Here is a 12,224-nt window from a genome sequence, read left to right on the forward strand (position 1 = left end):
AGATAAAATCCCACTGGGTTATAGTGTATAATCTTTTTTATATGTTGCTGGATTTGGTTGGCTAGTATTTTGTAAAGAGTTGTGTTTTTATTTATAATAGATATTTTTCTGTAGTTTTTATTATTGTTTTAATTATAAATCATTGTCTTTAATTATCAGGATAATATTGGCCTCATAAAATGATATAGGGAATGTTCTCTTTCTTCTGTTTTCTGACAAAATGTTTGTAGGATTAGCATCATATCTACCTTTCATGATTGATAGCAAATCCATATGGGCCTTGGCTTTTCACTGTGGGGAGATTTTTAAGTATTAATTAAATTTCTTTTTTGATGTAGACATGTTTTAGTTTCCCACTGCTGCAACAAATCACCACAGACTTAGTGCCTTAAAACCACACAGATTTATTATGTTATAGTTCTGGAGGTTAGAAGTCCAAAATTAGTTTTACAGCATTAAAGACAAGTGGTAAGAAGGGCTGCGATCCCTCCAGAGGGTCTACGAGAGATTCCAATTTGTTGCCTTTTGCAGTTCTGATACCACCTGTATTTCTTGGCTTGTGGTCCCTTCCTCCATCTTCAAAGCCTGTGGCATAGATATTCTGACTCTGCTTTCTTCTGCTTCTTGTGTGATACCATTTTCTTTCTCTTACTTTGACCTTCCCACTGTTCCCTCTTATAAGACCATTGTGATTACATCATTGGGCCCACCTAGATAATCCAGGATAATCATCCCATCTCAATATCCTCAACTTAATCACACCTGCAAAATAAGGTAACATATTCACCAGTTCTGGGGATTTGCATGTGGACATCTTTGAGGGGCTATTATTTAGCCTACTGCAAAGTCTGTTCAGATTTTCTATTTCTTCCTACATCAGTTTTGGCAATTTGTGATTTTCCAAGAATTTGTCAATTTTATCTAAGTTGACTAAGTTTTTTGGCATAAAGTTTTTCATAATATTCCTTCACGGTTTTAATTTCTGTAGGGTCTGTAGTATTGTTTCTTCCTCTATTCCTAATTTTGTTAGTTTTACTCTCCTTTTTTTTTCCTTTATCAGTAAAACCCCCTTTAAAGTCACAAATTGTTAAAGTTTGACGTGATCTTAGAAATTATCTGACCCAGCTGCCTTATTTTGCAACTAAGTAGCTGAGGCCAAGGAGGTGAAATTACTTGCTAACTCCATGTGTCTGGTTTTCAGAACTGACCATACCTTCTTTCAGGTACTCTGCTTTCTTAAACCATCTTTTCTGACTTTCAGGACAATAATATTTCCTCCTCAAAGGTCTGTCACCATTTAGGTGAATAACACAAACACCAAAATGGGATATTTGCCATGGAAATAGTTACATTTGTCATACAGAATTAACTTCTGTTCATTAACAATTTTGAATGATCTATTTTAGTTTCTTCTATATCTATACATAACAAAATTTGTAGTTTTGGTTTTCATTTAAGGTAACAAAGTCCTTGTAAAATAAAATAAAATTCTCATTCAGAATTTAGAATAAGATTTGTTAAATATTTATTTAATCTACATTATTTATTAATAAGAATACTTATTGAGAACCTAGGTGCCAGAGAAGGTGCTTTATATATTATATTGTACATTATATGCACTATGATACATATATATTATCTCATTTAATCCTCAAATAATCCTAATGAGGTACATATGATGATTCTTTTTTTCCAGATGAGGAAACTGATAGAGAAGATTAAGTAACTAGTTAAAAGTGAACCCACAATTGGAGATACTCCAGAACCACTAAGGCAGTGTTTTCCAACCTTTAGCCTCTTTTGTCATATATGCATTTATCTGCATCATGTTCATTTTCCATGTAAACTGACACATATTTTATTTAAATATATTTATTTAAAAATTGTTTCCATTTGCTTAAAGAAAGCCAATACCTACTTGCATATGGAAGGTAACTTTGATAAGAAAATAAAATAGAGAAATGCTGTTAAATTTCAGGTAGATATTGTTGTTGCTCTCTGAGGCTGTGACCCTAAAGCCAATTATTCTTTGTTTAAAAGCATAACAAAGAAGTCTTAGAAAAAATGTAAAGACATACTTGCACCAAGTTGAGCATTTTCCTTCATGTAGCCAGAAAATTTTAAAGACAATAGCAATGGGAGTTGCCTTTTCACTAGGTAATTGATTGTATTTTAATGATTCATGTACTGCTCAAAAGTGATTATTTCATGTATCAGAGTTTGGTTGCACATTTAGGGAAACACTCAGTTTTAGGCAGGAGGAACCTGAGCAAAGATATGAAGGTGTGAGAAAGTTTGGGTATTATAGAAACTGCAATGGTTAGGAATTCTTAGAATTGTAGTTCTAAACCTCAGTTCTATGTTATCATCCCCTTGGAGAGTTTACAAGACCCAGACCAAAAGAATTAGAATACTTGGGATTGGAGCATCCATATTTAAAAAAATGTTCCTAGGTGATTCTGAAGCTTAGGGAAAACCTGCCGGATAGGGTCTGTGTTCGGGGTGGGGATGGGGATGGGGTGATGATGTTGTGGAATAGGCCCAGATCAATTAGCAATGTCTGCACCTGGATAGGTGGAAACATAAAAATATCATCATTACTTGCCTTCTTTGGGATAGAAAATGAATTGCCTGTCAAGGCATTTTGATATTAACTTGAAGAGTTTTGATTCTCCTTTCCATTAAGAACAAACATCCATGAACCATTTGCCTCAGAATGCTCATTAGGTTTAAAAGCAATATGATCTTTTCTCATATTAAAGACATAAAATGCATATTACAAGAGTGCATTTTATGATAGCATATTCAAAGAATGGTCTAAAACACCTTCTCCTATACTTTATGATAGAAATGTAAAATAATTTTGAAATAGTTTTAACACACTTGCTGCCTGTAAGTAGTTCCAGATAAGAGCACTCATAAGGAATTCCCTAAGCAGCAAAAGTTCAAAATGTAATAATATACACAATCCAAATTTGCATTTGGAAATAGGATGGAATGCACGAGAGGAATTGAATGTGAATCAACTTCCTTAATTAGTTATCTATTATTTTCACACAGCCCTGAGACACATTTATAAGAAGGTTCCTTTTCAGTGGGTAAGTAATTTGCAGGCTCTCAAGCTGCGCTTTCCCACTGACATTGACCATGCTGCCATCCTGTAGACTTCACCTGGGAAAGAACAGAAAAGGAGAAATCAAAATTCAAATCTTCAAATTTGCTTAGGAGAAGTGTGCACCCGGGGAACAGGCCTCAAATCTTGCTTAATCTAAAAAGGGCAGCAAAAAGTGTGGGGGAGAGCATGGAAGCTATTTTACACAAATAATATGTCGAGGTATTCAAGAGGAGGCAAGTGGGGAAAGGGGCTTCTTTGGCGAAGGGACATTTCCAGCCTTTCAGGATGATTTCTTGCTTCTTGCACTGCCCCTCCTCCCAGACGATGCCCACTCTCCTCCCCTGGCCCTCCCCCGGCTTCGGGGCTTGGCCAGTAGACCTGGTGGGCGGGGTAGGTTTGGCTTCTGGGGCTCAGAAGGTGCACACAGAGCTCTGGCGTTAACTTAGCGCTCCCGGACTTCAAGAGGTGCAGTTAATTTCGGCAGCTTGCGGCCCCAGCCGCCCGGAATTCAAAGTGAGAAGTGGACAACTTTGTCAGTGTGCGGGTGGGGGGCAGCGCGACTACAGCCGGTCCCTCCGCTTCCCCCAGCATCCCGTCAGGGTTAGCTGTGGGACAGAGCGTAGAGGGCTGGCTTTCCTGTTGCTATCCCCCTCGCCGGCAACTTCTCGGGAATGGAGCAGTCACAATGTGGCAACAGCGACCGCAGCTGCGGCGTCCGACCCCGCCTGGCCCCGGGGCTAGTGGCGGCGGCTCCTCCACCTCCGTCCCCAGGGTTGTCCGTGCTCCCGGGGATGCCGGTTCCTCCAGCGTTCCTCCGGCCGCCCGGCCTCTTTTTGCGCGCAGCCGCCGCCGCCGCTGCCGCCGCCACCCGGAGCGGAGGCTGCCCGCCGGCTCCCGGGCTGGAGAGGGGGGTCGGCGCGGTGAACTGCGGTTACCCGCGGACCCCCAAGTGCGCCCGCTGCCGCAACCACGGCGTGGTGTCGGCTCTCAAGGGCCACAAGCGCTTCTGCCGCTGGCGGGACTGCGCTTGTGCCAAGTGCACCCTGATCGCCGAGCGCCAGCGCGTCATGGCTGCCCAGGTGGCGTTGCGCAGGCAGCAGGCGCAGGAGGAGAGCGAGGCCCGGGGACTGCAGAGGCTCCTGTACTCTGCACCCTCGGGTCCGGGAGGTCGGGCATCCGGAGGCAATAGCATTGCCGAGAATCTCCAGGCGACCAGAGATCCTGCGGCGGTGGCTGCTCTGGGACTCGGTGCCTTGAGACAGGCTGGTGATTTGGCGACCCCCGCTTTCGAGGCTTTCTGCCCGGATTTTCCTGGGGAAAAACAAGGTGAGTCGGTCTCTTTTACTCTGTACAAGAAAAGGGTTACTCCAGAAAAAAACTCTGAAATAAGCAGTCCGGGAGGCAGGCAAGAAAGTTGTTTAAAAGAAGTCTTTAAATTTTGGGAAACAGCTCTGCAATCTGGACGTTAGTGAGGGTGTTAGACGCCAATAACCGTCACTTCGGACGGGCTTGCTGCTTGTTCCTGGAGGTGATAGGGTACGGCAATGAAAAAGTGAAGGTAGGGCCATCACAAATGAGCAACTGGAGCGTAGAATGGCATTGTTTGCGCGCAAGTTGCTCTAACTTTGCGTGAGTAGAACTTGAAGCGGGCATCGAGCGGAAAACTCAGTTGAGAGATACTGTGTTTTGAGCTTGATTTATACTCTGTTTTCAGCTGTAAAACCCGAGTTCATCCTCGGATCTTGAGTGGGAAACTAACTCACTGATAGATGGGAGTGCAGTTTCCCTTCCTGGCAAGACTTTGGCGCCAGACTTAGAGAGACTGAAATCTGCGGAACAGTCCTCTGTCCCCCGCCCTTCCTTTAAATCTTTAAGCATCCTCCGCACCCCTCCCTCACCCCCCACCCCCCCGCCGACTGTATGCGTTGTGGTCAGCTACTCAAAGTGTAGCAAGGTCTACTATTTTAAGTTTCAAATCTTCTCTTAGGAAAGAAACTTACGTTTTCCAGATTTATAAAACCATTGGTAAGAATATTAGGATTTTTTATTTTATCCAAAGAGTTTTGAATCTTTTCTCTTATTTATTGCCAGCAAATCTCTCCTATCTTCTGTGTTGCAATGGAAAAGGTAGCCTTGAGTTTTAGGTATAACATGTGTTTATTATTATTATATTATTATTATTTTGGCTATATTGGTCCCCAATTAACTTTTCCTGCTAATGAAATTCCACTGAATTTCAGCGAATTTCAAAATCCTCATCAGGGCCTACTAGCAGTGAAAAAACTATTTCAGTATTTTTTATGTCTAAGAGCCTGTATCATACACCTCTTTGTCATTATGTGATAATCAGTAAGTGCTTAATTAGAGAAAACTTCCTTGAATTGTGAAAATTGCAAGCCTTAAGAGATCACAGGATGTTCTTTTGAAAAGACTATTTCTGCATTTAAGTGAGGCATATATCAGTTTGTATTCACCTATGCCAATTTTTGCATATGTTCTAGTTTATTTCACCAGAAAAAACAAGACTTGTAGTATTTCTCATGAAAGATCACAGAGGGCTGAAGAGTAAAGTTATTAAGTAAAACCACTTTAAAAGAGAAGTTAAGTTAAAATTCCTTAAACTAAACTGAGTGAGCTCTGGGGGACCAAGATGTGGGAGACATTGAGTTATGTGAGTGGTTTTTGTTTCTGTTATTAATTTTTTTGGTATAAAAATGTTGTGTTTTATAGAGTTAATTATTTTATTTTATTTTTTTTTGTTGTCTCAGATGACCTTCTATAAAAGCAAGCCACTTTTTGAAAGGTGACTTCAATGGCTTTTTCTAAATTGACTGCCTCCCCTTACACAATGTCCACAAACTAGGAGGGTAGTCTATTTAATTTACTCATTCATTAGACAAAGGCTAGCTGAGTGATTCAGAGGTGAACACGTTTTTCCTACACAAAGAACTTTATATTCAAAAGGAGGAAGGTTATATGTTTCCAAAACTACAACACATGGCATACAACACAAGGCAATGGTAAAAGCAACAAAGTGAAACAAACTACAGAAGTTCAAAGGACAGAGGGATGATGTAAATGATATTACAGCATGTTAAAGACACCTTAATTTTGTAAACAGTGTCATGCAATCAGCATTTTATTAATGAGTAAAATATAAAAATGGAAAATTATTTTTATGTGTAAAGTGTTTAGAGATGAAATTTTGATCTTTTTATATGTTCATGGATGGATTTGGGGAACCACTTTGGTAAGAAAAAACATGGAATAGAGACCAAAGCCAGTCTATCTCCTCATGACAGGCTGCATTAGAAATGCTTTATTGTTTTTTTTTTTTAATTGAAAATATTATAGAATCCTTGTTTATTTGTAGTTAGCAACTTTTTTTTGTCATATGTTTGATATATACTCAACATTTTTGAGCCTCAACATGCTAAACTGTACACACTTTAATTTAAAAATATACTAAAGATATTTCTTCAGAATTTAGGATTGCTCCTTAGGGAAGCTGAATAAAACATGGGAGTATTGCAAATTGTGGTTGCAAATCACTTTTTTAGACAAAATTTGTTCCATGCATTTATAAGCTCCATAGATAAAGAAAGTTTGACAGAAATGCTCTGAGAATCCCTCTTCACAGTTTACCTTTCCTCATGGAAATAGAGCTAAATTGTATCTATAGGGTAAGAGGAAATTTAAACCAGAATAAAATTTATTTTGCTAGCATGTACATTATTTTTTTTTGGCATTAGCCTGGCAAAAAGATATTAAAGATAGTCTTGTTTTATTAATAGTCATATGATTAATATATTGAAGTAGAAAAATCAGATTTTTATATAAACTATTTTTAGAAAATTCTCCTTAATATCTGGGGGAGAGGGTTGTGATTTAAAACCAATGCTTAATATATCGCTTTTACAAGTCATTTTGCAGATCCACACAGATTGCAAGATGTAGCTTATAATTGTATTTTATGAACAATGTAGCTGTGAACTCTTTTCTTGATATTTCCTGGGGGTTGAAAAACAAAGTATATATATTTCACAAAGGATTATGAAAAAATACCAACAAGGTATCATCTTTTACATAAATTGAAACATACACACTCTGGTATGATTTGAAATTAATATCACAGCAGTCATTATTGGTTTAAATTTGAAGTGCAATTAATAATTTTATTATTTCTTCACATTATTCAGATAATTTAATTTGAACCTAAAATGTGAGCATAAGAAACCAATTGTTGAAATTTAGCATTAGTGATTAAATAGAATATTCATTTTCAAACTAAGATTACTAGATTACTGTTTCTTTTTCAAATCTAGACATAATCATTCTATTTAGTTATTTTTACATTATGTAATTGCAAAAAAAGAAAAGCGGAAAAAAAAACAAACAACTACCAGGTAACACCAAAACTTAGGTAGCATTTAGGAAAAAATCATATTACCAAGGTGGGAAAGTGGATAATATTGGTGTTAGGTTCACAGTTTGGGGGTAATAATAGATGTTTATCTTTTGATTCCTAAATAATTACTGCATTTATATTCATTGTATATGTTTGTGATGCTGAAATTACATAAGAAATAGCATTTTTACACTTTTTCCAATACCTGCATTTCAGAATGATGTTTTAAAATTGAATTATTCATTAACATTTTTTGAGTGAATAATTATTACTAATATACCATGAGTGAATGAATTTATTTTTTTCAGCATTATTTTTAAGTAGGCAGTACTATGTTCTGGAAAGTTTTCCCTATTTTTGATTCTTTCTTTTTTTTCTCTTCTCCCTCAAGAACAAAAAATGGGTAAATATGACTCATACCCGAGTGGACAAGAAGAACCAGTCTCCAAATCCCATCAACTTTCCCTGGGGTCATCTCCCAAGTCTAATGGTGTCACTGGAAAACAAAACATCAGGTCATCTATTTCAGAAAACTCAAACAAGGATGATAGCATCTTGTCTCCTCTCTCTGAGGCGCAGTCAGGAGGTGAAGAGAGCCCCAGGTCCTTGTCATCTTCTGATCTGGAATCAGGAAACGAAAGTGAATGGGCCAAAGATTTCACTGCTACCAGATCCAGCCTCCCCACATTGTCCTCAAGACCAAGAGATCCTCTTGATATTCTTACCAAGATTTTCCCAAGTTACAGGCGCAGCTGGCTAGAAGGCATTCTACAGTTCTGCAAAGGGGATGTGGTCCAAGCCATTGAACAAGTCCTAAATGGGAAAGAACATAAGCCAGACACTAGGGATCTTACAAGCTTGGGAAGATCTGAACATACAGCCTTTCAGAGAGCTTCTAATTTTAGTCTACCTGGATTTGGCTTTGGAGCTCTAGGGAATAAATCAGCTTTCTCTCCTCTTCATACTACTTCTGCTTCATATGGAGGTGATTCAAGTTTCTACAGCTCAAATCCTAGACTAGGTATTAGTCCATTACAACTGGCATATTCCTCTCCAGGAAGAGGATTATCCAGTTTTATGTCACCCTACATAACTTCTGGGTTGGTACCAGCATTGCCTTTTCGGCCAGTTTTGGATTATTCCTTTTCAGGAATGATTAGGGATTCTTCCTACCTTCCCATCAAAGACTCGGTAACTGGTGGTGAACTGTATTCCAGACCGAATCAGGACAATCAGTAATGTATCTGCCCACTGTCCCTTTCTGTAGTATTTCTGGAAGCATGCAGTAGGCGCACACATGCACACCACATACATTAACGTAGTAAATACATATGTGAATGGATTATCAGGCCTTAAAATGCTATTTATTTTTGTAAGCAGTAGAATAGACTTTAGATCTTAACATACTTCTTCAGCATTTATTAAGTGAAAGAAACATTTGAACATATGTGCCTTGAATAAAACTTATATCAGGAGATCTTTTACTTTAAATTAACAAATCTTCTCTTTAAAATACCAGTTGTAAAATGTCTATTTTAAAACTTGTTTTATTTTATTGAAATGTGATGTTCATAGTTTTAAAATACTTTTGTAAGTGTAAAGCAATCCAGCATAATATAAAATGAGCAAAAAATGAAGAGTTGAAAAATTGAGATACTTCTAAGTAATTATTATTTTTAAACTTTTTTTTCCCCTTCTGTTCCTTGTTCACAGGAGAGAAAAAGGTTATTCGAAGTATTTTAAAAAATATTTTATTTGCATATAAGTGGTTAGTAATAAGTAAAACTTTTGAGAAGTTTGAACTTATTTTTCTGAATGTCTTATTTCTCATTCATATCTGCCATTTGTGATAAAAGTGCCACAAAAAATAGTTCTCTTTAAAAATGAAAACCCTGTGAAATAAATCTTGGAAAATGAGAGTGCGCCACCTCCTGGCAACTACCAGTAATTGCAATTCAGTTCTGGCAGGGTATAGGAATTAGAAAGGAATAATTTCTTAAATATTATAAACTAATCATTGTATGAAATAGTCATTGGATCATGTTACATAGAAATTTGCATATTGTAATGTGAACATCTATTGTGGACAAGGATTTTAATCTTGAAGTGTAAGAATGCCTGTATGTAGGGAAGTATGCCTTGCCCTATGTTTGGGACAAGACTATGACAGCCGTCTCAAAGGTAAAGATAATTTTAATCAGAAAATTAAAATGACTGATAAGATAAATATTGACTAACTCTAGTAGATGATGCTTAATGCAATGTGGAGAGAGAAAATATTTCCAAAGGGAAATTTTAGGCATTCAATTTTAGAAGTTTTCTTGAGTTTTTAAAAATACTTTTTATTCTCCATCTGAAACATTTGAAAGCTATTTATTTTGGTCAATGGAAAGTCCTGAGAAAACTGCTTACAAAACAATTTTATAAAGTTTTCTTCATATGTCATCATTTCTTTAGGATAGTGGCTTTGTAGTTTTTGTTAGGGATAAATGGAAACACAGCTATGCTGTAAGATAATTGATGAATCAGAGATGATTTAAATAATTTACGCAGTATGATTCACTAAAGATATTCTTAAATTATCGATTTTATCATATTTCCCATGAAGCCCTTAAAAATATATTTCTAAATTATATTTTACCAGCAAATATATTAAATTATGGTAGAGTATTTGGTGCTGATTTAGGATATAAATATGTTTAATAGAATATGCATTGATTTTAATTGTATGAATGTGAGAAAACAGATCCTGTGAAAATTGGATGCAATATTCATTTGTTATATATATAAAAAAAGGTTTAGATTTTGAGCCTAAACCATAGCACAATGCCTGGTAAGTAGATGATATTCAATTAATATATTCCGAATTAATAATTCATTTTGGATAATAGATCTTGTTGAGACAGTGGTGAAACCAAAGAACTCTTCACCAAATCGTCTACAGACACATGGCTTTGAATTTAATTTCATGGGGTTCATAAATCTCCTAAATGCCATTCAGGTTAGAACCCTCGGTGATTCTTAAGTGATTTCCATTCAATTAATTGATTTATTGAATGCTTTTTTTTTTTTTTTATAAAGTCTTGTGCTAGATCTTATGGAGAATACTGAATGTAAAATACTGCATTCTCAAGGAAGCTATATTGTAAAACACAGATCTAGTGTAATAGTACAACAATGCTAGAGTTGCTGGATTCTTTTGTGGTTTATATAATGATGTGTTTGTTTCCATTTGAGAAAGAGAATTGTTTTTGGGCTGGAAAGAATATCCATTTTTAGTACTCTTCAAATTTGTATAAATAATTTTATAAACTCAAAACTTAACAAATTAGTTTATTTAATGCTTTATACATTTAATACCCTTTGCAATAATTTTAAAGCTTAAAGAAGCTTATAGAAAGGTCATTTTGTCCAACTGTAGAACTGTATGTGAGGAATAGTGTTGAATAATCAGAAGTTCAAGTCACTTCACCAGTTCCAGTTAGACTGTAAGGTCTGAAGGAAGGATTCACGTCTGCTTTGTTCATTCACAGCTTTGTACAGTGTCTGGTACTTAATAAGTGCTCAAATAGTAGTTTTTCACTGACTGAAATAAATAAAAGATAAAAAGATAATATTAGCCTATAACTAATTCATTCTACAACTGTTTATTCAGCACCTATTTTGTGCCAGGCACTGTGCTAGACTCTGGGCATAAAGAAGTGAAAAAGACACAGGACCTTGCCTCAGTCTGCTCACCACTTAGTACCATGTGTACAAAGAGGACCAAACAACCACTGTGGATAGCGCTTGACAGTGTGGGTACATCAGTGAGTGCTTTGTGGTCTTGATATTTATGCTGTGCCCATGGATCTGAACCCCTTGAGATCTGAACTCCTAAGTCATTAGTGGGGGGTAGGAGGGAAGTCCATTCTGTTGGTCTGAGAGGTAAATAAATTCCGGGTCGATGGTGGAAGAAGTGGGCAAAGAAGAGGCTTTTGTTCATTTGAATGGAACCCAGTAATCCCAGCTTCCCCAGAGCCCTCTGGATCAAATTTATTGCCCAACACCAGGATTGGCCTCCCAGTCTAAGCTCCCTTCTAGATAATCTTTGAAAATGGACTAGAGTTGAGGGGACCATTGAAGAGGTTGTGAGTCAAATGATCTGCTTTTCTCTGCAACTTCTGATGAAACGAGGACTCTGGAGATTTTAGGACATACCTTCCTAGGGATTCCTAACTGTGAACTTGCAACCAAGAAAACTATTTTTGAAGTAGTATATCCATTCAACTCTTTATTTTTTAATGTATTTTCTTTAGACGTTTGTGTTTTATTTTTGAAGTCAAAATGCTTTCAGAATACAAGAGAAGTTTGGGATGAAGCACCTTATTATACCATAGACTTATTTACACTAAGTAAATGGAATCATTCTCCCATGCACAGAGTGAGATGAATGGAACATGGACTCTATAAAGGCAATGCTTACTGTCCTCAGGCAGCCTGATTCTTAAGTGTGGTGCTTATCCTTTGGGTGAAAGAATGGGAAAAGTTCCTGTCCAGAAATATTTCTCCTATCCCAACTCAGTTCTAATTGATCCTTTATTGATGGCTGCATTGCAAAGCTATGGCTTTATTTCACATCATCTTCTCTAAACTTGAAGCTGTTTTGAGGTAGCACTTCAGAGTGGCTCAAGAGAGTTCTGAGATGATCTGTTTCTCACT

General features: G+C 37.1%; 1 protein-coding gene across 1 annotated transcript; it reads left to right on the forward strand.

The window, feature by feature from the left end:
* Positions 1-3,558: 3,558 nt before the first annotated feature.
* DMRTA1 (DMRT like family A1) lies at positions 3,559-10,179 on the forward strand. Its single transcript, XM_037797850.1, has 2 exons — positions 3,559-4,441; positions 7,915-10,179. Exons 1-2 carry the CDS (start codon positions 3,787-3,789, stop codon positions 8,760-8,762), a joined length of 1,503 nt encoding a protein of 500 aa, XP_037653778.1. The 5' UTR covers positions 3,559-3,786; the 3' UTR covers positions 8,763-10,179.
* Positions 10,180-12,224: the final 2,045 nt, after the last annotated feature.

Source organism: Choloepus didactylus, chromosome 10 (genome assembly GCF_015220235.1).
Source record: "Choloepus didactylus isolate mChoDid1 chromosome 10, mChoDid1.pri, whole genome shotgun sequence".
Taxonomy (NCBI): Eukaryota; Metazoa; Chordata; class Mammalia; order Pilosa; family Megalonychidae; genus Choloepus; species Choloepus didactylus.

What these genes read in the sequence shown, in the direction of transcription:
- DMRTA1 (XM_037797850.1), top strand. Translation starts at nt 3,787, where the DNA reads ATGGAGCAGTCACAATGTGGCAACAGCGACCGCAGCTGCGGCGTCCGA. An exon ending in TTTTCCTGGGGAAAAACAAG is followed by an intron (nt 4,442 to 7,914) that starts GTGAGTCGGTCT and finishes TTCTCCCTCAAG; the next exon opens with AACAAAAAATGGGTAAATAT.